General features: G+C 54.2%; 3 protein-coding genes across 3 annotated transcripts in view; 2 read left to right on the top strand and 1 right to left on the bottom strand.

Annotated features, from left to right (window-relative positions):
• SHISA6 (shisa family member 6) overlaps window positions 1–25,120 on the bottom strand; it is a 542,762-nt gene that overhangs the window by 103,051 nt on the left and 414,591 nt on the right. The gene's annotated exons all lie outside the window — the stretch shown is intronic.
• Window positions 442–16,873, top strand: ELAC2 (elaC ribonuclease Z 2). The gene is made up of 24 exons (XM_062610580.1): window positions 442–705; window positions 785–835; window positions 916–986; window positions 2,437–2,501; window positions 3,108–3,165; window positions 3,634–3,702; window positions 4,191–4,346; window positions 4,833–4,891; window positions 5,503–5,561; window positions 5,646–5,718; window positions 6,974–7,086; window positions 7,635–7,733; window positions 7,923–8,061; window positions 8,138–8,223; window positions 9,658–9,767; window positions 10,524–10,620; window positions 11,347–11,485; window positions 12,052–12,090; window positions 12,254–12,363; window positions 12,771–12,870; window positions 12,948–13,068; window positions 13,275–13,353; window positions 14,323–14,467; window positions 16,117–16,873. Exons 1-24 carry the CDS (start codon window positions 449–451, stop codon window positions 16,357–16,359), a joined length of 2,538 nt encoding a protein of 845 aa, XP_062466564.1. The 5' UTR covers window positions 442–448; the 3' UTR covers window positions 16,360–16,873.
• Window positions 23,534–25,120, top strand: part of DNAH9 (dynein axonemal heavy chain 9) — a 165,746-nt gene continuing 164,159 nt past the window's right edge. The window contains exons 1-2 of the mRNA XM_062610562.1: window positions 23,534–23,666; window positions 24,315–24,445. Coding sequence (XP_062466546.1) covers window positions 24,370–24,445 — 76 coding nt within the window. The 5' untranslated portion in view covers window positions 23,534–23,666; window positions 24,315–24,369. The remainder of the gene's footprint in view (window positions 23,667–24,314; window positions 24,446–25,120) is intronic.

Raw genomic sequence — 25,120 nt, 5'->3', positions numbered from 1 at the left:
GACCACGAGCTGAGTGACACAAGAGGAAACGGCCTCCAGCTGCCCCAGGGCAGGTTTAGATGGAGCTGAGGAACAATTCCTGCCCCAGAGGGTGCTCAGGCATTGGAACAGGCTGCCCAGGGCAGGGCTGCAGTCACCGTCCCTGCAAGTGTTCACACAGCGTGGGGACGAGGCCTCAGTGCCATGGGTTAGGGGTGGCCTTGGGCGCAGCTGGACCGGAGGAGCCTAAAGGTGTCCCCCTTGTCCTGACAGCGCGGGGAGCGGGGCTCGGCCCCTCCAGGGCCGCGAGGCTACCGAGCCCCAACACCCCCCCGGGACCTGGACCCTGCCGGCGGCCACACGGGCCTGGGCCGGCGGACGGGCGTGGAGCAGAACCGGGTTTCTCGCTTCTCATTGGCTGTCCCCGGTCACATGGCGGGGGCGGGGCCGCCGCGGAGGCGCTGCGCGGATGTGGGCGCTGTGGCGGGCGCTCGGCCCCGCGCGGCGCGGGGCGGGCAGGGCCATGGCGGACACCGGCGCCGCGGCCTCCTCGGCGGCGCGGCCCGCGCGGAGGCCCCGGGACGTGCCGCGCCACGTGTGGGCCCGCGAGCGGCGGCGGAGCGCGGGCACGGGCCTGGCCGGGCCTAACACCGTCTACGTGCAGGTGGTGGCGGCCGGGAGCCGCGATGCCGGAGCCGCCGTTTACGTGTTCTCCGAGTTCAACCGGTGAGTGCGGGGCCGCCGGAGCAGGGAGCCCCCGCCCAGGCCCGCCCTGAACCCCCCCTCCCTTCCCCTTCCCCTTCAGGTACCTCTTCAACTGCGGCGAGGGCACGCAGCGGGCCATGCAGGAGCACAAGTAAGTGCGGGCAGGCGGGGGGAGCCCGGGGGCCGCGGCGGGCCCTGCTCACCGCTCCCGCCCCGTGTTCCCCCCCCCAGGCTGAAGATCTCGCACCTGGACAGCATCTTCCTGAGCCGGGTGGCCTGGGCCAACGTCGGGGGGCTGCCAGGTGAGCGGGGCGGGCTGGAGCCGGCCGTGGCGCTGGGAGCTGCCCGGGGTGCGGAGGGGAAGCGCGGTCACGGCGGGGTGTGCCTGCGGCGGTGCGGCCAGGGGGAAGGGGGAGGCGCGGCCCCGGCCTCACCGGGCCGAGTCATGGAACGGTTTGGTTTGGAAGGGACCTTAAAGCTCCTCCAGTTCCAACCCCTGCCAGGGGCAGGGACATCTTCCTTATAGCCCCCTTCAGACACTGGAAGCTGCTCTGAGGTCTCCACGCAGGTTCTCTTCTCCAGGCTGAACAGCGCTAATGTTCTCAGCCTGTCTCCATACAGGAGGTGCTCCAGCCCCGATCATCCTCGTGGCCTCCTCTGGACTTGCTCCAACAGTTCCATGTCCTTCCTGTATTGAGGACACCAGCACTGCACACGATGCTGCAAGCGGGATCTCACGAGAGCAGAGGGGCAGGATCACCTCCTTCGACCTGCTGCTCACGCTCCTGTTGATGCAGCCCAGGATATGGTTGGTTTCTGGGCTGCAAGCACACACTGAAGCCGGCTCATGTTGTTTCTCATCAGCCGATCTGCCAGAGCAGAGACGTTACCAGCCTGGCACTGCCGGCAGGGGCTGCTCCTGAGTTACAGGCACCTCCTGGGCCTTCTGCCCCCCTCCTGTTCTCAGTGCAGGGTGAAATTAAAGAAGGTCCCTTCTTGTCCCTCTGCTCTGCTCTGGTAAGCTCCCACCTGCAGTGCTGTGTCCAGCTCCTGAGTCCTCAGCACAGGAAGGACGTGGATGTGTTGGAGAGGGTCCAGAAAAGGGCCACAGAAAGGGTCAGATGGATGGAGCATCTCTCCTGTGAGGAAATGCTGGGAGAGCTGGGCTGGTTCAGCCTGGAGAAGACTCTGAGGAGACCTTATTGCAGCCTTTCAGTTCTTAACAGGGGCCTGTAAGAAGGATGGCAGGGCCTGTTGTGGTAGGATGAAACGAGGAAGATTCAGGCTGGATGTGAGGAAGAAATTCTTTACACTGAGGGTGGTAAAACACTGGCACAGATTGCCCAGAGAGGTGATGGATGCACCATCGCTGGAGACAGTCAAGGCCAGGCTGGATATGCTTCTGGACAGCCTAGTCTAGTGGAAGGTGTCCCTGCCCATTGCACGATGAGCTTTAAGGTTCTTCCACCCCAAAGCAGTTTGGGATTCATTAAAACTGGAAATCTCCCAGGAAGGAGCACCTTGACAATCCATGCAGGTAACTGCCTCTAAATTGTGACTGTCAGGATTTGGGAATCTTATCTGCTGATAAGTGGCTTGTTGAAACTGCCACAAAGCTGAGGTGAAATTGAGTTTGGATCCCAGTTCAATTCCAGCCTTCCTGGAGAGAACCAGCACTCCTTTAGGGATCTTTCTTCACTATCCACCAGCGCTTACAGGGCTGTGATAAAGCTGTTTCTCCCTTTCTTTTAGGTATGATTCTCACATTAAAGGCTATGGGGCTTCAAAGATGTGTTTTCCTAGGGCCACCAAAGCTGGTAAGTGGGGAAGCTTGCAGAAGGGAACCCTTCTAGTGTTAAAGCTGACCTTGGAATTGAGAGAGCTGGTAGAACAGGAGTGAATCATCATACAAGTGGAAAGTGCTGGTCTGAGCAAGTGCCAGCCTGAAGGTTCTGCCAAAGGGCTGGCTTTGAGAAGCAGATCTCTTCAGTTACATACAGGACAGCATCAGACTGATGCTCCTTGAGCCTGTCTTGTCAGCTGAGGTTCTAGTAACTCATGTTTCCTCCAAGGGCAGCCTTTGTTCTCCCATCTGCTTCCTCTCAATGTTCTTTTAATAGAAACTTGGTCTCTGATCTCCTGCTTAATGTGCTCCTTGCCAGACTAATGCCATGACTAGGCTTTTCATTCCCAGTCCTCAGCACTATTGCATTTCCTTAGTTTCTGCTGCCTGACTACATTGCTGGAAAGGATGGGGAGAGTGGTTCTTGGGTTTCTTTCCTCTTTCTAGAGGAGCAATGCCCATGGGAGGTGGGAACCTGCCCAGTGCTTTCTGGCTGGCTGTGTGCTGCCCAGGTTTTGCCTGACATGGTGCAAAGCCTTTGACTTCACTGAAAGGAACTGATATGCTCTCTCTTTTCCAGCAAAACTATTTGAAAGCGATTCGGCAATTCCCTGGGCCCCTAAAAAGAATGGATTTAGGTATGTGGGGAGTGATGTTTAGTGAATATGAGCTTGGAATGGTTTTGTTTCAGCTGTAGCCGAGGTTGCATCAAAAAGTCACACCTGCAGGATAGAACCTCTGGTTTAGATCCACTCAGTTTTAAGCCTTTGTTTTGCTCTGATACCCGCTTCAGATCCATAGATAGTTTCCAGCTCTGTTTCTGGTAGGCCATGGCCAGTCTGTTGGACTATTAGACAGCATTGTTTTAAACCACTGTGAAGGCAATTTGCTTGCAGAGTCTGGCAGTGAACTACCTTCCCATGGGGTCGTGGACTGCTTCTTGTGGATATTGGGCTTTTAAGGCATAATTACTCAATCTCTACAGTTGGGCAGAGAAGGGAAGGAGGGGGATATTCATCAGGCTTTGTTTAAGAAAGTTACAAGAGTTTTTCCTGATTGAAATCTCCTTCTGAGCCTGTTAATGCCAGTTCCTGATCTCTTTCCAGCCGTGCAGCTGCACACAGAGCCTGAGTATAAGGATGAGACGATGACAGTCCACCAGATACCTCTTGCAGGTGAGCATGTGAGGCTGTAGTCACGCAGGAGAAGCGCTTGTTCACTAACCCCACTCAGGGTGGCTTCTGGTTGCAAGCCTGAGTAAAATGTCTATTAAGCTGCATGTGTTTCTCAGGAGGAGAATCTCCTTCAAAGAGACAGGACCTGCTGAGTCGGGGCTTTGGATTGTTCCTTTAGGTGTGGGTGTGTAGAACGACCTTGAACTGTCGCTGTGTTCAGCTTTCTGTGGTCTCTTACTGCTGGGAGCTGTGATTCCCATAGTGCAGGCACAGACTTGACAGAGTTGAGCCATTCTGACAGACTGAAGGAGTTGGATGGTGGATGGCTCCTGAAATGTGACTGGATTATGCAAGCACAAGTCAGACTGGGGGGGAGGAGCCTTGTGTTCTGGTGCAGTTTATACATAACTATCAAGAAGCATTCCCTCTTCCATATCTGTCCCTTTGGATTGAGTGATTTTTCTCTGGTTTTATTGGATTTGGGACAGGAAAGCCACAAGCTGCTGAAAGTATGTTGCCTCAGAGTCCTGGAGCATCAACCCAAGGTGGAAATAGCCCTAAAGGAGATGCAGGTCCTGGATCCCCAAGAGCTGCACAGCAAAGCTTGGAGAAAGGCAAGGAAGAAGAAAGCCCAAAGGAAAGAGGTGAAAAAGAAATGGTATTCCCTTTTTAACTTTAATGAAAGGATGCCCAGTAAAGGAGATGTATTTGTCCTCCAAGCTGCTTGCTGTCTGGAAGTAAGGTCCATAGAGAAGCTCAGCTGAAGGAGCAGGATGTGTTCTGTCACTTTGGAAGTTGACACGGAACTAATAAGGCATAGAGATTGGACACGATTCCAGCTTGGGGTGGGGATAGCCCCTGTAGTAGTTTGCCACTGGCTGGAGTGGGTGCTTCAGCCTGTGTCATGTAATTACAAGGGGATGTTTGGATTAGTTACTTGTCAGTCTTGGGCTTTAGTTTGGTTTCTCCCAGCTGAAGCCATGGGCTTTCTGCCTTTAGGCTCATTCAGCATTCTGCTGCTGGGCTGGAAGATGTTGCTCCTGTTGGTGCTTTAGCAAACATGGACGCATTTTGGTTTTAAGGAAGAATGGTAGTGATGATTGTGAGTGGTCTTTTGCTCTCTTTTACAGGTGCTGAACAGAAGTGTGCAGGCAGGCACCCTGACCTGGTCATGGCTTTCCTTTGTAAAGTAAGCTTGGGCATAAAGGTATCAAAATCGGTGTAGAATAGAAGAGAGTATTTCAGTTGGAAGGGATCTTCAACAGTGACCTTGTCCAACTACCTGATCACTTCAAGGCTGTGCAAGCATGTTATTAAGGGCATTGTCCAAACCCTTCTTAAATGCTGACAGGCTTGGAGCGTTAACCACCTCTCTGGGAAGCTTGGGCCAGGGTTTTCCACCCTTTCTGTTAAGAAATGATTCCTAATGTCATTAGGACATCTTGCTAAACAGATCTAACTGGAGATGACATTTTCCAGCAGGGCATTGAAGCTGTTTTGTGATGCTGCTCTTCAGAGTGGCTGGAGCATGAAGAAGAATGTGTGAAAGCTGGAGGCATATTTGAGCAGTGTTCTTTATAGAGCAGCCAACTATGAGTGGACAGGTTCCATTCTTGCTTCATGCTTACAGTGGGGAAATCTGTACTGCTCCCTTGGCTAAAGAAATGTGCAAGAAGCAGCTACAGCATCTTGGAGACAAAGAAGTCTCTTCTGGGGAAAATGAGATCAGTGGAAATCCATGGATCTTGTTTCCCATCCCTCTTATTTGGCTGGTAATTCTGCTTTGCTTCTTCCTTTCAGATTCACCCCAGGAAGGGAAAATTCCTGGCAGCTAAAGCACAGGAGATGGGCCTGCCAGTGTGAGTACAGAATCCCATCTGGGTGATTGGGCAACCCCAGGCACATTGCTGGCAAGCTGAATGTTTCCATGGCCTTTGTTTCAGGGGAACTCCAGCCATTTTTCCCATAATCACAGCTCTCAAGAATGGGGAGAGCATCACTTTTGAAGGCAGAGAGGTAAGATGTGGCTGTGTTTTGTGCCTTGGCTTTGCCATCCTCCCTCCTTCACCAGGCTCCCGGGGGAATAATCTTTTTGTGTAGATTTTGCCTACCAGTAATTACTGGGACATGGGGTGGGTTTTTACACCCATTTTTGAGGGACCTTAAAGCTCCTCCAGCTCCAGCCCTTGCCACGGGCAGGGACACCTTCCACTAGAGCAGCTTGCTCCAGGCCCTGTCCAACCTGGCCTTGAACACTGCCAGGGATGGGGCAGCCACAGCTCTGAGCACCCTGTGCCAGTGTCCCACCAGTGATGTCTGCCTGTTCCCTCTCACCCCTCCTTGGTGTGGGTTTTGCTGGTTTGGAGCTTTGAGTGGCTACTGGTGAGTGACTGCTCCCTGTTCTGCCTGAATGTGGCTCCTGTGGGGAGCATGAGTGGGGCTGTGGCAGGGTGTGATGAGGGAGGTGTGCTCTGAAATGAATTCACTTGTGCTTATGGCTGTGTGGCTGCTGGTTGTCAGAGCTTCTTACCTCCCCTGCCCAAAGCTGATGCAGGTCTAGGAGTGCATTAGTAGAGTTAATCCCTGCATGGGTTGGATGCTGGTGTAGCTGTCACTCCCTCCTTGCTCTGGTTGCTCCTCTTACACCAAAAGAAGTCCAGTGGCTCCTGTATGCAGGGTCTTCATGTCTCGAACACTAGTGTGAAGTGAGAGGCAGAGCCAGCTCTGGCCATGTCACAGGTGATCTGTAAGTGAAGATCCTAACCTGGGAGATGTGACTGATGTATGTTTGTGTCATAAGAATTCCACAAAGTATTTTCTTAATCATGCTTTTGCTCCCGTCTGAAGCTGCTGTGGGTACCTGGCAACGGCTGAAATTCCCTTCCTCTGTGTTATGTTGGGATTTGCTCCAAGACCACAGTTGGGATTTGTTGTCACACAGCAAAATGTAGACTTGTGTAGCAAGAGCAGAAGGAACAAGAACTGCATTGGTTGGTTTGCTGAGCATTGGGAGTTGCTGCTGGAGCTGATGTAACAGCTCCCTAAAGAACCATGGAATGGTTTGAGTTGGAAGGGACCTTCAAAGTTCATCCAGTCCAACCCTGTGCAATGAGCAGGGACATCTTCTAGATCAGGTTGCCCAGAACCACAGTCAGCATGGCCTGGAATGTCTCCAGGGATGGGGCATCCACCACCTCTCTGGAGTCACAGTGATGCAGGAAGGTGTGTGTGTAGCCTGATGGTGGTGTGGTCTGTGTGTATCTGCCTGCAGCTCTTTCCTGAAGAACTGTGTGCCCCTGGTGACCCTGGCCCAGTGTTCATCGTGCTGGAGTGTCCCCACGAGGGCTTTGTGGATGCTGTGTGTGACAACGAGACCTTCCGAAGGTAAGGGGTCGTGTGGGGGGCACATCTATGCAAAAGAGAAGCTCTTATTCTGGTGGTTCTTGGGGCTGATGTCTGTGCTCCTTGGCACTATTCAGGAGGTAGAGACCCAGGAAAGGCCTGGTGGTGTGTTGAGCCTTTTAGGAAAGGCAGGGCTGTGCAGGACCTGTGGGGTTCTGTCATGGTCACAGGCTGCTCTTCCCTTAGGAGCCTTCAAAGAAGGTCATGTGCACTGGAAGGCAGCAGTGCAGAGACTGCTGCTTCCCTGTGCAGTAGAAGCCTGGGCTGTGTGTAGCATCTCTGCAGGGCTTGTGCAGAAGCATGGCAGGCTCCTGAAAGGCTCTGCAGGTCTTGCTGTTGGAGGAGAGGAACTGCCCTGGGGACAGAGCGCAGGTGGCAGCAAAGGCAGGCTTAGGCCTTGTGGAGCCTTGAGCTTCCTGTGCTCTGCCTGCTGCAGGGGGCATCTCTGACAGCACTCACACGGGAGAGGGGAGGCCGAGGTGATGGAGGCTGAAGCTCAGGTGCTCTCTCTGTATTTGAACGTGCCCCAGGTACCAGGAGGGAAATCCTGAGCATCAGGTGGCCTTGGTTATTCACATGACTCCAGAGGCAGTGCTTCGAGACAGCCGCTACCAGCAGTGGCTGCAGAGGTGGGTGATCTTCTCATTCCTGGAGTGTCACTGATGGGCAGCAGCATGTTCTTATCATGTTGATAAGAGCATCGTCCCAGAACAGAAAGAGCTGTTGGCTGGCAGCAGGGCTCTGCTGGCTCGGATGCACACATATGCCAACTCTAATGTCGGACTGAAGCCATTGTGCCCTTTGTTGTCCTCTTGCAGATTTGGACCCGGAACTCAGCACTTGGTGCTCAATGGGAACTCCTCTGCCGTGCACAACCCACGCAGCTACAAGATCCAAACTCAGCTCAACCTCATCCACCCTGAGATCTTCCCTCTGCTCAGCACCTACCAGAGCAAGGTAGGCCAAGCCCTGAATGCTTGCTTTTCATGCTCCTGAGCAAAGAACATGTTTAATGTCACTCTTCTCCCTGCAGGAAGAAGAGGCTGTGTGTAGCGTGCCCATTGTACGAGGAGAATGCCTCTTGAAATACCACTTCAGACCCCAGCAGGAGTGGCAGAGGTCGGTGGGAATCTTTGGTTGCTGGTTTTGGGGTGTTCTGGGTGAGTCTGTGCTGAGGGTGGATGGGGCGGGGGGCTGGTGTCCTTTGCACATTCCTCCTGGTGGCTGTGCTGGGGTAGCTGCTAAGCTGTCAGTTGTGTGCCTGTCCCAGGAAGTCTCAGACAAGGTGTAGGACGTGGTCTGGAGTGCTGTTTCTGTCGCTCTTGTAGCCTCCTGCACTGCTCTGCCCTTTGCTTTAACCTTGTGCGCTGTGCACACAAGTGTGGCTGTGGCAGAGCAGACGGTGGCAGGGAGAGACTCTCTGGGGAGCCTGGTAAAAGTCCTGCTGGGCTTTCTGGGTCTTCAGAGGGTGCCAGAGCTGTGCTTGAACACTTGCAGACTTCCCTGGTGCTTGTTTTGTGGGCAAGTAGGTGAAGCTGCTCAGTGAGGAGCTTAAGGGCAGGGACCACATGGGGATAGCAGCTACCATGGCTCGAGCTTCTGGCTCTGTTGGGCAGAATAGAACACAGGTGCAGTCACCACATGGGAGGGAAGGGGTGGGAACCAGAGGGACACTTGAGAGGTGGGACAGCGCGAACCACATGAAGTTCAGCCAGGCCAAGTGCAAGGTCCTGCCCCTGGGTTGGGGCAATCCCAGGCACAGACACAGGTTGAACAGAGAAGGACTTGGGAGTATTGAGTGAGAACATACTGAACGTGAGCTGGGTTCAGTGTGCGCTTGAGCCCAGAGCACCACCATGTGCTGGGCTGCACCCCCAGAGCGTGAACAGCAGCTCAGGGAGGGGATCCTGTCCATCTGCTGCTCTCTGGGGAGACCCCGCTTGCAGCACTGTGAGCAGTGCTGGGGTCCTCAACATCAGAAGGACTTGGAGCTGTTGAAGCAAGTCCAGAGGAGGCCACAAGAATGATCAGGGGCTGGAGCACCTACTGTATGGAGACAGGGTGAGAGCATTGGGGCTGTTCAGCCTGGAGAAGAGAAGCTGCGTGGAGACCTCAGAGCAGCGCCCAGCGTGTGAAGGGGGCTATAAGGATGCTGGAAAAGGGACTCTTTATCAGGGACTGGAGTGATAGGACAAGGGGTGATGGGTTCAAACTGAAACAGGGGAAGTTCAGGTTAGATCTAAGGAAAAAGTTGTTCCCTGCGAGGGTGCTGAGGCGCTGGCCCAGGGTGCCCAGAGAAGCTGTGGCTGCCCCATCCCTGGCAGTGTCCAAGGCCAGGTTGGACACGGGGGCTTGGAGCAAGCTGCTCCAGTGGAAGGGGTCCCTGCTCGTGGCAGGGGTTGGAACTGGATGAGCTTTAAGGTCCCTTCCAACACAAGCCAGTCTGGGGTTCTGTGACTCTGTTGTAAGGCTGTTTTGGCACACTGTGCTTGGACAAATGCTGTCTTTTCAGTTCCAACCCTGCCCCATCCTGCTCCTGGTCTGTTCTTGCAGAGATGCTGTGACTGTCTGCGATCACGACGCGTTTGTTAGTGAAGCTTTGGACCTCCCTGACTTCCAGGCCCGAGTGAAGGAGTGCAGAGAGAGCCTGGCTGCTGTTCCAGGTAAGAGTCAGCAACTTGTCTTGGATCGGTGTCTTGGTGACCCACTGCCTTAGAACCCAGACAAAGCTGTGAACATACAGTTTTCCTGAGACCTGAAAGATGCTTTTAAGTCCTCCTGGAGCTGTACAGAGGCCAGGCTTAGTGCAAATGGAGTTGTCTTGCTTCAGTTGGGTTTAGGCCATCTTGTGCTTCTGTTTTTCTGAAGCTGCTGGGTTTGGGGACTGAGCACTGCTGGGGGCAGAGACAAAGCAGCCATGGATTCTTGCTCCAAGCTGAGCAGAGCCCTGCTCATGTTGGGTGCTGTCGTAACAGCCACAGTGTGAGTCTTCGTGTCCTGGCTCTAGATCCAGCTCTCTGGGAGGCACTCTCCTCCAAATCCCAGTTGTCCTGTCAGCAGTGATGCTCCCATGGTATGGCAGAGCACCACTCACTGCCTGCATCCTGATTCTGGGCCAGAGTCAGAGCAGTGCAGAACAGGAGGAATCAGGTCACTGTTGAGCTGCCAGCTCTGTCATTGAGCAGAGGCCTTGTCTGCCCACCTCTGGATATGCACTTGTGGACTGTGATGTGTGCTCTTGGTGATGCTCATTCTGTCTTCCCTCGTACACCTTAGTGCTGTAGGAAAGCTAGAGGCTGAGGGAAGCAAAAAACACACTGGACATGAAGACCATGGAGTTACCAGGCTCTTGAACTCAGTGGTGTCAGACTGGGCAGGATGTGGATAAAATTGCCTGAAAATCGTTCTGTTTTCTCCAGGAAATACGGGTGCTTATCCTGAAATTGTGTTCTTGGGAACAGGATCTGCAATTCCAATGAAGATCCGAAATGTCAGTTCCACGCTGGTAAATACCAGGTAAATCCCAGTGCCACGCGTGCTGCTTGGGCAGGCTCAGTGTCTCAGAGGGCTGTTTTGATGACACAGGGAGAGTGCCCCTCTTGTGGAGCCTGTAGGACTTCAGTGTCAGGCCCCTGTGTCTCTGTAGGGGAAGACCTGAGAGCCACCTGTAAAGCCAAGCATTCAATGTTTGTGAAGCCAAACATAAATCTCATTTTACCGTCTGCTCCGAGGGTGTGTTCAGCATTAATACCAGAGCACAATGAGCTGTGCAGGCAGAACAGTCTTTCTAAACCCATGGCTAGTAGAGCTGGAGTTGCATTTAGAGGTGTAGAGCACTGAGAGCTCTGTGCCTTAGAATCATAGGATCACAGAATGGTTTGAGTTGGAAAGAACCTTAAGATTGTCCAGTTCCAGCCCTCTGCCATGGGCAGGGATGCCTCACACTAGACCATGTCACCCAAGGCTCTGTCTAGCCTGGCCTTGAACACTATCAGGGATGGGACATTTACCACTTCTGGGCACCCTGTGCCAGGGCCTCATCACCCTCACAGGGAAGAACTTCTGCCTTATACCTAACCTGAACTTCCCCTGTTTCAATTTGAACCCATCACCCCTTGTCCTGTCATTACAGTCCCTGATGAAGAGTCCCTCTCCAGCATCCAACCCAACAGATCCCCTCCCTGAGCGGGCCCTGGGCAGAGCTCATGCAGTGCCCACTGTCATTGTCACTTGTCTTGTCAGCTCTACCCACTCCCTGCTCTTGGACTGTGGAGAAGGAACCTTTGGACAGCTCTGTCGCCACTACGGAGAGCAAGTTGACCGGGTGCTGTGTAACATAGCAGCTGTGTTTGTGTCTCACATGCACACTGACCACCATTCGGTAGGTGGGGGGTGGTTGGAAGGAGATGGGCTCCTGTCCAGGCCTGCTTTGCTCCTTGGGGTTTGGGAGTAACTGATGACTACAGGCTGCCCTGCTGGCAGGGATGCCTGTATTCATCTCCTCTGCATTCCTAAGGCACTATTGAACCTCTCTGTTTCTCATCCCCTCTCCCTTTCAGTTAGGGGTCCCTGCAGATTTGCTGGGACCATCTGGAGCTGCAGTAGTTTAGCAGTGTCCAGCCCAGCTTGCTTCAGTGCTCTGCAGTCACTGCTCAAAGGAGAGCGAGTTGCTGTTGTAGGTTGGGCCTGAGCAGGGCCTTTGCTGGTCTGCTGCCTTGTGCCTGGAAAGCACAGCAGCACTGGCAAGGGCTGAGGGGCTGCTGGCCAGTGGCCTGGGGTAGGAGCAGTGCCACTGTTCCCACAGCTCAGCAGTTTGCAGTTACTGGAAAGGAGCTGTCATCTATTCCTGACTACAGACCTTCCAGGCGCTGCAGCGAGCTGGGGTAGCGCTGTTGCTTCCACCCCAGACATCTCTGCAGCTTTGTGTCTTGTTCACTCCCTTTGCAGGGGCTGCTGCACATCCTGATGGAGAGGCGGAAAGCTTTTGTAAGTAGTGCTGCTGTTTCACTGCCCCACACCTCGCCTTAGGGCGAGGGGAGGGAACTTCAGAGCAGTGAAAAAGCACCATCCTTTCCCTTGGTATTTCATCTCCGATTTGGTGTATATCTGGTATTGAGTTTGGTTTTTTCCCCTGCTTTTGCTTTTCCAGGCAGCCCTTGGTCAGACTTTCAGCCCCCTGTTTCTGGTAGCACCTGAACAGATCATGCCATGGTTACACGAGTACCACAACCACTGTGAACTGATTCTTGGAGACATCAAGTGAGTGTTCTGTGTGGTATGTGGAGGAATGGCCTTGCTGGGTCCTTACTCAAGGCAAACTGCTGTCATCCATTCCCCAACCCCTTTACTGAAGGTGACTGACTCCTTCTATTGTGTAGAATTAGGATGTGCAGTTTGCAAAGGAGAGGGAGACAGTTTGTTACAGTTGTGCTACTTCATAGAGGCTTAAATGCTGCTTCCCCTTCAGAGAGTTGGGCAAGTGAACAAAGATTCCTGGAACAGAGTACTGGGCAGTGGGGGGGAAGTGGTTGGATGAGTTTCTGGGCCACTGGGTAGTGCGAGCCTGCACAAAGGCATCTTGTTTGTAAGGCTGTGAACTGAGGAGAAATCATCTGCTTAGACGTTTTCCTTTGTACCTGTCCTTAGTTCTCTCCCCTCCATTACAGGATGATTCCATCCCAGTCTCTTGTGAAAGGCTGTGAGAACATCAAGCCTAAAGCTAAAGAGTTTGTCAGCTCTCTGTTGGAAAGCTACGACTTGGCTGAGGTAAGCTCCTGAGCTGGCAGGGACAGTTGCGAGGGGCCAGGGGGGACCTGAGCTTTAACACTTGTGTCCTTGTTCAGTTTCAGACTTGTGAAGTCCAGCACTGTAAAAATGCTTTTGCATGTGCAATGATCCACAAATCTGGCTGGAAAGTAGTTTACTCTGGGGACACAATGCCCTGCATGGCCTTAGTACAAATGGGTAGGTGACAAACACCCTCTGCTTGAAGAAGGTCTTGGAGAAAGGTCTGGAACTGTTGGTATCCCCTAAACTAGTGGGCACCCCTAGACCCTCGGTGCTGTGCCTGCAACACACCAGGGTTCTAAGAAGGGGAAATGAGAATTCATGCAGGCAGTTGCACCAGTCTGTATTCACCTGAACATTGAATATATGCTTTTTGTACCCAGGTAAAAATGCTACCCTGCTGATCCATGAAGCAACGCTGGAAGATGGCATGGAGAAAGAAGCTATAGAGAAGACACACAGGTAGGGGATGTTCTGCTGTCTCTCACGAGGAAGGCAGAGATGCTGAGCTGGGTTTTGTCCCTGGAGCTGGTGGTGGAGGGCCCAAGTCCTGTACATGGTTCTGGTGTGTGTAGAGCTCCTCAGTACTAAAATGCTGTGTTGCTCATTGCACCAGCTTTGAAGCCTTCACAGCTCCTCTGAAAGTCCCCAGAGAGTAGCAGATTGCAGTAGCTCTACAAATAGCCTAGCCCAAAGGCAAGGCCCTCTGCTTGATTATATGGAGGACTAAACTCAGGAGGTAGAAGATTATTAGGCAGGAATTCTTCCCTGTGAGGGTGCTGAGGCACTGGCACAGGGTGCCCAGAGAAGCTGTGGCTGCCCCATCCCTGGCAGTGTTCAAGGCCACGTTGGACACAGGGGCTTGGAGCAAGCTGCTCTAGGGGAAGGTGTCCCTGCCTGTGGCAGGGGTTGGAGCTGGAGGAGCTTTAGGGTTCCTTCCGACACAAACTATTACTCTGGAAGAGTCATCTTGTTCCTGCACCCAACTACATAATTTGAGCCAAGTGCTGCAATACCAAGTGTTCCCCCAGCAAAAGTGGGGAGACCTGAGAGCAGCTTCTTAGAGTTCCATGTAAGTTGCTGTGCAGGAGCTGGACTTGCTGGCACCCCTGGGACAAGTACTTGAATAAGCCCTTGTCCCCACTTTGTGGAGCTCTTCAGTGCAGAGATCCAGGTAATTGCAGCTGCTCTCATGCACTTGAAGATGTTTGGAGGTCAAACCTGCCACCAGCACAGGTTGCCAGAGGAAGAGGTGTCTGCCTGTGGCTGCAGAGAGCAGGGACACCTCGTGCTCCACCCATGTCAGTAGGACCTGGTGGTGTGTGTGGAGGTGCCCTTGCATGCAGAGCAGCCAGCCCTGACCCTGGAGCAGCAGCACCAGCCAGGCTGTGTGTGAAAGGGACGTGGTGCCCTGTTCCTGTTCCTTTGCAGCACAACCTCGCAGGCAATTCAGACTGGGATGAAGATGGGTGCAGAGTTCATCATGCTCAACCACTTCAGCCAGAGATACGCCAAGATCCCGCTCTTCAGTGAAGACTTCAGTGAGAAAGTTGGAATTGCGTTCGATCATATGAGGGTAAGTTGGGAGCTTGGAGCCAGCCTGTGGGAAAGGTTTCAATGTTACTTTGGGAATGGCTGTTCGTGAGTTGAATTCTCCACTCGTATCAATACACCATCTCCTTCTGAAGAGTCAGTCTCCTCTGAAAGAGCTCCTTTTGCTGCTAGCAACAGATGTCAGTGTGGGGAAGGGGTGAGATGGGTGCTGAGGGCTCTTGAGAGCGCTGCTCAGGGATGGGATGGGCATCATATGCTCCTGGCCAGCTCCCCAAAGTTTATATGATGCTCTGTGGTGTGGAATACCCCTTTGGCTAGTTTGGGTCAAGTGTCCTGTCTTTGCTCCCCTTCTTTGCTCCTTGTGCCACCCCTCACTGCCAGAGCATGGGACTGAAAAGTGCTTTGTCAGGTAAATGCTGTTGAGCAACAACTAAAACTCTAAAGCTGAAACTATCTCAGGGCAGTATCCACCCCTATTCAACACCATGTATGTTGTGCCCAGATCCCACACTTCCAGTACATCATCACCTTTCCTGCCTTATGATCTGTGTTCAGATATCGTTCTCTTGGCTATGGACAATCTCTGTAAAGTCTGTGGAGTTCATTCAGTCAGACAAGGGGGAATGGGTTTAAATTTAAACAGGGGAAGTTTAGGTTAGATATAAGGAAGTTCTTTACTGTGAGGGTGCTGAGGCACTGGAATGGGTTACTCAAGGGAGTGGTGAATGCTCTGTCCCTGGCAGTGTTGAAGGCCAGGTTGGACAGAGCCTTGGGTGACATGGTTTAGTGTGATGTGTCCCTGCCCATAGCAGGGTGTTGGAACTGAATGATCTTAAGGTCCTCTCCAATCCAAACTGTTCTATGATAATGGGCTCTTTGACATTTCATATTGCTCCATTTCCACTCTGGAAACTTTGGAATCATGCAGTACTTCTGATGTGAAATTCAGTTTGCTAAGAGCTGAATGTAGGGGGTCTTTAACCAGTGGAAAGGCTGACTTTTGTCCTGTTCAAGTTCAGATAAAGCTACTTTATTACATCTGCAAATCTCCATATTTCAGCAGTTGCCTGATAAATTGAATCAGATTTGATTCCTACACATAGTGCTTAAATGTTCCTTTGGGCTTCATATAACTGCGTAGGAATCGGGATGTAAATGAGCCATTAACTGCCATGAGCACTGAATTTGCCCAGAGCTGCACTGACCTGTTGTTCTTTCTGCTGCCTTTGCTCTTTGTTCTGTGTTGACTTTCACTGCCCCTTCGTTTAGAAAGCTGAAATTCTTTAGCACAAGTCTTTTGAAAAAGAGTAAATGATCTTGTCAGAGGTATGGTTGAGAGTTTGAAGCTCGAGTGCCATCACTAGAGCCCAGTCTGACCATAACACTTCTGATGTCCTCCACTGGACCCTCGGGCTCTGCAGTGAGTGTAGCTCTTGTGGGTTTCTAACAGTGGCCACCATATTCTCCCTTCTCTGTTGGTGCTGCTGATGCCTCTTGCAGAAGACACGGAGGAGCCCAACACTGCTGGTGTTGGATTGAATGCAGCCATAGCAGTGGGAATAGTCACTGATGGAGCGAAACGTGGACAGCACCCACGTCTCGTAGGAATTAAATTGGAGGCAGGAAAACAAAGCTCAGCTCTCATGCAGGTGCTCCTGTGCTTTGTTGCAGGTACGCTTCAGTGACTTCCAGACCATCCCGAAGCTGATCCCGCCTCTGAAGGCTTTGTTTGCAGATGACATAGTAGAAATGGAGGAGAGAAAGGAGAAACGGGAGCTGCGGCTCCTGAAAGAGACTGCTCTAATCCTGGAGAAGTTGAGTGCTGGGGAGAACAAGGAGGCACCGTGCCAGAAACGGAAACAAGTCAAGAACCATCAGGAACTTCCAAACAAGAAGCTTAAAAGTGTAAACTGAAAGAGGCAGGGGCTGGGGATGCTCTGCAAGGAGAGGCCTTGCTCTGTGGGGCGCAGAGTGTGCAGTGCTGTGAGAGCCATGGAACAGGGCTGGCCTCAGTGTCTGGCTTTGCTTGGTCGTGAGGGATCTCCATGGGCTGAAGCTGCCGAGCACGCCGTGAGCAGCACGAGGCCTTGTGGTGACAGTATCTGCCCCTGCAGCTCCTGCCCTGGGTCTCACCAGTCCCGCTCTCATTTTTCTTTTAGCCAGAAGTTGTTCTCTCTCAACTGTTTTAATTTGGGTTTTATGCTACAGGCTATGAGTGATGCAAGGGCAGCAGCCAACCGTGTGCAGCTCAGCTTGGAGAAGCCCTGAAGGTGCCCTGGGTCCACTAGAGTGAGATGGGAAGCTGTCAGGGCTGTGAGGAATGTAACCAGGTATTGGCACCCAGAGGTGTTTGTATCAGCATAGGAGGAAATGTCACAATAAAATGGGACTCAATTACTATTTAGGTTAAAGTCAGGATGCGAATGCTGCTGTGTTCCCATTTTATTGTGGTTTTCTCAGTTTTTTTCCTCCTGTTTTTTCAAATCCTTTATTTAGACTCTGAATAAACCACTGGACATGTGCTAGAGGCTGGGTTCTGTCTGAATCAGTAATGAGGACTTGGCAGTTCAGACACCTACATGTGCCGGGCTGCACACCCAGAGCATGAGCAGCACCTCAGGGAGGGGATCCTCCCCTCTGCTGTGCTCTGGGGAGACCCCCATCCCCCGCAGTCCTGATCCAGCTCTGGGGCAGCAGCACAAGAGGGACGTGGAGCTGTTGGAGTGAGTCCAGAGGAGGCCATGGAGATGCTGCGAGGGCTGGAGCAGCTCTGCTCTGGAGCCAGGCTGAGAGAGCTGGGCTGGGGCAGCCTGGAGAAGAGAAGGCTCCTGAAGGGGAGACCTGAGAGCAGCTCCAGTGCCTGAAGGGGCTGCAGGAAAGCTGGAGAGGGGCTTGGGACAAGGGATGTAGGGACAGGCCAAGGGGAATGGCTTTAACCTGCCAGAGGGGAGACTGAGCTGAGCTCTTAGGCAGAAGCTCTTCCCTGTGAGGGTGCTGAGGCACTGGCACAGGGTGCCCAGAGAAGCTGTGGCTGCCCCATCCCTGGCAGTGTCCAAGGCCAGGTTGGACACAGGGGCTTGGAGCAAACTGCTCCAGTGGAAGGTGTCCCTGCCTGTGGCAGGGGTTGGAGCTGGAGTAGCTTTAAGGTCCCTTCCAACACAAACCAGGCTGGAGTTCTGTGACTTAGTGAGGGAAAGCAAACACCTGAACTGTTCTGGGCACTGACCTGACCTGTTTGTGCATTACAGCGCTCGTGTAAGTACCACAGCCTGCTGGAGCCTCACACCTGTGCTGGCTGTTTCCTGCCAGTGGTGTCCCACCTGCCTCAGTTGGCCCGTGGACATCCACAGCTCCGTGTGTCAACTCAAACTGATAACGTCTGAGGTGGCCTTTGAAGGCCTCTGGAGCAGATTCCCACCCTGGGTGCAGCGGCTGTGAGCTGGCAGTGGGCAGACAGGAGGAAAGCCTGGGGTCAAGGTGAGAGTGATGGAGGTTGCCTGGGGGTCAGCGTTACTTCTTCCTCACCAGTGTTGTGTCTGGGAGCAGGGGCGGGAGCTTTGTGCTGCTTCGGTTGGCTTTGCTTTCAGAGGTGGCTCAGGAAACAGTACCAGCACGCATTAAAGATTTAAGGCTTCATTTTAAGGGCATGGAAACGTAAGATGGCAACTGGCAGCCAAGCACCTTCTGTTGATCAGCTGTGTTTTAAGTGTGCTTGTCTAGAGCAGAAAGGGGATGACCAGCACAGTGCAGGGCCTGGGGTAAGACTAAGTAAGCTGTTGTTATTGCATGGGTGTGAATTGGATCATTTCTTCTCATAGAACCCCAGCCTGGTTTGTGTTGGAAGGGACCTTAAAGCTCCTCCAGCTCCAACCCCTGCCACAGGCAGGGACACCTTCCACTAGAGCAGCTTGCTCCAAGCCCCTGTGTCCAACCTGGCCTTGAACACTGCCAAGGATGGGGCAGCCACAGCTTCTCTGGGCACCCTGTGCCAGCGCCTCAGCACCCTCACAGGGAAGAGCTTCTGCCTGAGAGCTCAGCTCAGTCTCCCCCGTGCTCATGGCTACAGACCCGCCTCTCGCTTTCCTATGGAGCCGCCGCGGGTGCAGCGGGGCCCGGTGCGCTCCCGGTGCTGCTGTGGGTGGCGGCAGGGGCCAGCCTGGGCCGCTGCGCTCCCCGCGGGCTGGCTCCGGGGCCGCCCGTCCCGTCCCGTCCAGACGGGGAGAGCGAAGCCCCCGGGCGGGCGGGGCCGGCGCTGGGCCCCGCCTTGGTGTGCCCCGGGCAACAGCGGCTCCGCCCGCAAACACGGCGGGTCCCGGCGCGATGGAAGCGGCGGAGGAGCCCCCCGCGAGCCCGGAGCCGGTCCCGGAGCCTGCCCCCGACCCCGCGGTGTCGCGGCTGGAGCGGTGCGCGGCGCTGGCGCTGGGCCCGGGGCCGGGGCTGGGGGCCGGGGCCCCGGCGCTGAGGTCGTTCCTGAGCGGGGCCGCGGGCCCGGCGCTGCTGGCCTGGCGCGGGCCCGGGGGGGAGCTGGAGCTGGAGCTGGGCCCCCCCCCGCCGCCCTCCGCCCGCCGCAAGGCGCTTTTCTTCCTGCGCCCGCCCGGCCCCGGGCCGCTGCTGTGCGGGGACCTCCCCGCAGAGCCCCTGCCGCACTTCGCCGCCCTCGTGGAGGAGGTAAGGCCCGGGCAGCCTCCAGCGCTGGGAGCGGGCTGCGGGGCTGCTCCTGCTCCTGCTGCGGCTGGAGCCGCTCTGACCCCGCTACGAGAGAGACATTGAGGTGCTGGAGCGGGGCCAGAGAAGGGAATGGAGCTGGTGCAGGGCCTGGAGCACAGGGGTGATGGGGAAGGGCTGAGGGACCTGGGGGGTTCAGATGGGGAAGAGACGGCTCAGGGGGGACCTGATGGCTCCCTACAAGTGCCTGAGAGGAGGATGGAGCCAGGAGGGGCTGGGCTCTGCTCCCAAGGAACAAGGGATGGGACAAGAGGAAACGGCCTCAAGCTGCACCAGGGCAGGTTTAGATGGAGCTGAGGAACAATTCCTGCCCCAGAGGGTGCTCAGGCATTGGAACAGGCTGCCCAGGGCAGGGCTGCAGTCACCGTCCCTGCAAGTGTTCACACCCCGTGGGGACGAGGCCACAGTGCCATGGGTTAGGGGTGGCCTTGGCAGGGCTGGGGTAAGGGTTGGACTGGGTGAGCTTAAAGGGCTTTTCCAGGGGAGTTGATTCCATGATTCACAGCACCTCCTCCTGCTTCATGGGGGTCTTTCAGTTAAACCTCCTCAGTCCTGACCCACATCAGCTCTGGGCCTGTCTAATGCTGCTGTCCTTGTGGGACACAAATCACAAGCTGGAAAGTGCTGGAGGGGACACCTCGATGTCCCCTGGTCCAAGCCTTGTTAAAGCAGAGTCACCCAGAGCCAGGTGCCCAGGGCCATGCCCATGTGGCTTCTAAGTCTCTGTGAGGATGCAGATGAGATGCCGCAAGAACCCCAGCAGCCTCATGCCAGTGCTCGGTTACTCTCGTGTGGAAAAGCCTTTCCTGGTGGTCAGAGGGAGCCTCCTGTAGCCTGAGTGTAACAAAGTGTTGCAGGAATAGGAGCAGCCCTGGTCTGTGTGCATCACATCTCGGTCCAGTGCTGGGTTCTGCTCTGGGCTCTCCTTGTCCATTATTGGGTTGTTTTTACAGGTGGGCTGTAAACTCCTTCACATCTCTCTGGTTTCTGCCCCTTGGTATCCATGCAGCTCCTTTATCTTCCAAGAGCTAAGCACGGGTGCACAGCCCAAGGCTCCAGAAACCAGCTCCAAGCTGGGCAAAGCCACCCAGTGACAAGAACTCAGCTAAAGGAATTCAGCCCCACTGAACTCAGTTCACACACCCCGGGAGGCTGATGTTTGCCCAGAGGGATCTTCAAGGTCCTTGCTCCTTCCTGTGCTGGCAGCCAGAAGCAGCGCTGTCCCCAGCTATTCCTGATGGCCCCTCACCTGGAGAAGTCTCAGCAGCAAGGCTGCAATGGGGAATAGAGGAGCTGCTTGATTGGAGATGCTCTTGGTGGACTGATGGTGATGGATAGGCTGGATTCCAAGAGCAGCCTCGCAGAGCGGTTATCCCACTTTGGTGGGATAACAATTATGTACGTGGGCAGCTCTGGTTTTGAGGGCCTTGAGCCCCATGGTCTTGGTGACTCTGCCCAGACAGGGGTTTGCATTTGGGGTTGATGTGTACGTGGTGGCACAGGCCAGGAACACTCCAGCAGATCCCGGTAGATCCTGTTTCCGGGCTGCCTTCAGCAGGTGGGATGGTGCATCCTGATGGTCATTCCCAGGCTTTCCTCTCCCCATGCAGGGTTGCTGCCGAGCAGGTTCTGCCCGGGCTTGGTCCCACTTTCAGACGTCACTTGTGGGACACAGTGATGGGGCTGTGCTGGAGTGGAAGGGTCTCTGGTCCTTGAACAGAGGGGTTTAGGGCAGCCTTAGGAGAATTTGTCAGTGAAACAGTTTGTGTCCATCTCACTGTGGGTGTTTTAGGATGTCAGGAACAGACACACCACAACTGTGTGTGCATTCAGTGAGAAAGCAACCTTGTCTGCCTGGCAGGAGGAGTGCGCCTCTGCTCTGTGGAGCTGGGGGCTCCTGGGGAGCCCAACAATGGGTTTAACAACCAAGAAGAAAATGAGCAGCTCTCATTGACTGGTTACAACATCACTGGCATTCTCAGTCCATGGTTTCACAGAATCCCAGACTAGTTTATGTTGGAAACGACCTTAAAGCTCCAACCCCCTGCCGCAGGCAGGGACACCTTCCACTAGAGCAACTTGCTCCAAACCCCTGTGTCCAACCTGGCCTTGAACACTGCCAGGGATGGGGCAGCCACAGTTTGTTCCTTGGGGTTGTGCTCGCCCTCCCCACAGCTCCCTGAGCATGACGGTTGCTGGTGCCAGGTCTGCAGTGCCAGCTGGAGTTACAGAGATGGGGCAGCACCAGGGCAGGCCTGGCTGCTGGACTCCTTTGCACTTTTGTATTTATTCCTTTTCAGTGTATTTGTAGCTATATATCCCTTTCCCCTCAGCCAAGGCCATTGTTTGTCACCAGGGACAACCAGGCTTTGTCGGGCTGTTGCTGCAGGCTGGTGCCAGCCTGGAGCCACCCTGGGAGAGCCTGTGCCCTGAAAGGTGGAGCAAGCACCAGGATGTTCTGTGAAGGCAAGGGGAGAAGGACCCATGGTGCTGTCTCTAGATGTAGGGCTGAGGGAGGCTGAAGATGGGGCTGCTCACTTTGCTGCTTTCCAACTTACTCAGCCTCTTGGATTCAGGGGAAGGGATGTACAAGTGCACAGAGTGGGCCTATACACGGGTTTGATGAGGTCTGTTCATCATCATCTGCCCTTGTTTCATGTAGCAGGGAAATGCTTGAGGCAGCACTGAGTGTGCAGGCTTGGCCAAGCAAGGACCTAGGAGCAGGGTGGCCTGTCTGTCTCCTGCAGCACTTGTTTCTCACTGCTCTCTCATGACTCCTGCTGTAGGTGATCGTGCCCATCCTGACAAACCAGAAGAACCATCAGGGCTGGCCACGAGTGGTGTCCCAAGACCTTATACGTCATGTCCACAACCTGAAAAGCACTGTTTTCAAGATTGTTGGCCAAGTAAAGGGCAAGACCTTGCTGCCTCTTCCAGCTGGTTCAGAGGGAATCGAGGACATTGATCTGGACAATGAGAAATGGTGAGTACAACCTCACTGATGCATGTGCTGGGTCCTCTGGGGAGCCTCTCCCCAGAAGCAATGAACTGCTCGGATCAATGATGATAAAACCCAAACCCAGGAGACGTTTTACCCTGTTTCATAGAGGTCCATGCTGCCTGCTTGGGCAGGACTATTTTGCCTCCTTTCAAACGTGGATTTATCACGTATGGGAAAAGTCACCTAAAACTTCCTGCAAGCAAGCTCCTAAACTGCTCCTGGTCCCATAGAGAGATATAGAACCTGTTGCATCTGTTCTCCTGGAGAAGCAGGGTGGCTTCCACACACCCACTGCCTTTCTCTTCAACACCCACTGTGTTTCTCTTCAGTAAAGACTTTGATAATTTGGGTTCTCTCCAGTCATAGGTGGACCTTCCTGGTAGCAATCCTGATTCTGAAGTTCTCTTACAGCCCTGAGGGCCAGTCCCCAGGAAAGCCACCCCAGGTTTTCACTAGTTATAACCATGGAACAGAACCATGGAAACTTTCAGGTTGGAAAAGACCTTTAAGACCATCAAGTCCAACTGTTCCCCAGCACTGCCAAGGCCACCACTAACCCATGGCACTGAGGCTTATTGAACCACATACAACTGGCCACAGCCCATCACTCCAGCCTGTCCAGATCCCTCTGCAGACCCTTTCTACCCTCAAGCAGATCAGCACTCCTGCCCAGCTTGAGGTGCACTGGATCTCCTTGTCCAGATCACTGGGCAGCCATGGGAGGCTGAGGCCCCTGTGTAGCCAGGCATTATCCGGCAGCTGAGGACCCCTCATCCTTTGCTAGCTGATCATGTCATTGCAGCTGCAGGAACTTCCACCCTGGTCCTCCCAAGAAGCCAAGCTGGTGCCAGAGGCTGCGGAGGGCAAGGATTTTGACTGTGGCAGTGCTGTGAGCCTGGCCCAATCCACAGTAACTAAGTCTGGAAGGTCCATAGAGCAGATGTGTTTGCACATCTCCCGAGGTCCCCGAGCAAAAGCATGTGGCCCAGACATGGGCTACAGCTCACTCTGTGCAGTTTCTCTCTGAACTGAGTTAATGGCTGTGGGGAGGTGGAATGTATTCAGGGAGAACAGTACAGGGAGAGATAATGCTGCTGGAGGTTTGGCTCTCCAGGTCAGCCCCTGAACCCGAATGGATCTGATGCCACAGTGACTGGCTGTGCAGAGAGGTGGCAACCGCCTTTTGGGTTTCCATTGTTCTGGGGTGTTGAAAGGTGAAGCTAGACTGCAATGTGTAAACTCCAGCCATCCGTGGGGTCATTTGAAGTAGATCCGGTCGAGCATTGCCCATCAACAAGAGGAAAGCAAAGTTAACCTCGTGGTCTGTTTTCTGCAGCTTGGAGCTGATAGATAAATCTCTGGTCTATGCCACTGAGTCGTCCATCATAGACTGGAGCTACCAGATCCAGGAAGCACTGAAGAAAGAGTCTTCAGAGCCTCTCCTGCAAGGCAGCAACCCCAACCCAAAGGTGGAACTGGAGTTCTGGGAGAACAGGTACCCTGGGGGGCCAGCCCAGGGCATGGTGGTCACTGGCTCTGGTTTTGGGTGGAGGGAGAGTGCTGGAGACACACAGAGCTGCTGCTTCTATGGCTTGAGAAGAGCAAGGCCTGCAGAGAGTCAGGGAGGTCACTGGGCCCTGGGCTGTGTTTTAACTTGCCCCCAGCACAGGGGCTGCACCTCGAGGGAGTTCTGTCACTGTTCACTAGAAACCAGCCACAGGAGGAAGTGATGATGTGGTGTAGTGTTCTGTAGTGTGTAGTGTTCTGTAGTGCCTCCTAGAAGCAGTGCTGCTCTTCATCTGTCTGTGCCAGAGGGGTTTTAGAGGCTCAAGAGCCTGGGAATGGTATTTCCTTCTGCCCTTTGCACTCTCGAGCTGTGTCAGTCCATCATTTAAAGCCCTTCCTGCAGGAGAGCTGTTACTGATGTCTGCAGAAGCTCGTCGTGGCTTCCTTCAGAAGTGTTCTGGCAGTGCAGAGCTGTGATAATGCTGAACCCCTGCACTGTTTGTCCTGTGGGGTTTGTCTGTGTCTTCTTCCCATTTCTTTTCACTCAGCCCATGTGGAGCTGAAGGAAATCCTGAATCAGGGGCAAGGGAGATGCGTGGTGTGAGGGGGCAGCTGTAATCTGTCTTGGTTGTTGCAGGTGTGAGAACCTGGAATGTATTTACAACCAGCTGAGAACCAAGAAGGTCAGCAACATGATAGAGGTGCTGAAGAGAGCTGGGAGCAGTTACATCCCAACCTTCAACACTATGCTCATGGATGTTGAGACAGGTGAGGTGCTGGGGCAACTTCACCATAGTGCTGGTTTCTGGCCTTTGTCCCTAGCCTGATGGTACTGGTCCCAAGCCCAGTGTGGCTGTAGTGGCCCTGGTCATTCAGTTTGCTGTGACTGAGGGGACTGCAGCCTTGTGTCTGGCCCTGTCTGGTTCACGGAGTGCAGCTGGGCTGCTTGTGCTTGATCTGTTGCTTTTTTTTACAGGCTGGGACAAGCCTGATCCCTGGTCTGTTGAGCCAGATCCTTCCCGAAGGTCTGAGTGAGGGGATCTGGGAACTCTCTGATGAAATAAAGCTTTCAGGCTGAGAGAGCTGGGCTTGTCCAGCGTGGAGAAGAGAAGGCTCCTTAAGGGGAGACCTCAGAGCAGCTCCAGTGCATAAAGGGGCTCCAGGAAACCTGGAGAGGGGCTTGGGACAAGGGCCTGTAGGGACAGACCAAGGGGAATGGCTTTAACCTGCCAGAGGGGAGACTGAGATGAGCTCTTGGGCAGAAGCTCTTCCCTGTGAGGGTGCTGAGGCGCTGGCACAGGGTGCCCAGAGAAGCTGTGGCTGCCCCATCCCTGGCAGTGTTGAAGGGCAGGTTGGACACAGGGGCTTGGAGCAAGCTGCTCTAGTGGAAGGGGTCCCTGCCCGTGGCAGGGGTTGGAGCTGGAGGAGCTTTAAGGTCCTTTC

Source organism: Pezoporus occidentalis, unplaced genomic scaffold, assembly GCF_034315485.1.
Source record: "Pezoporus occidentalis ecotype Australia unplaced genomic scaffold, CSIRO_AGI_Poc_V1 ctg148, whole genome shotgun sequence".
Lineage (NCBI taxonomy): Eukaryota > Metazoa > Chordata > Aves > Psittaciformes > Psittacidae > Pezoporus > Pezoporus occidentalis.
This window is presented reverse-complemented; position numbering and strand designations above follow the sequence as displayed.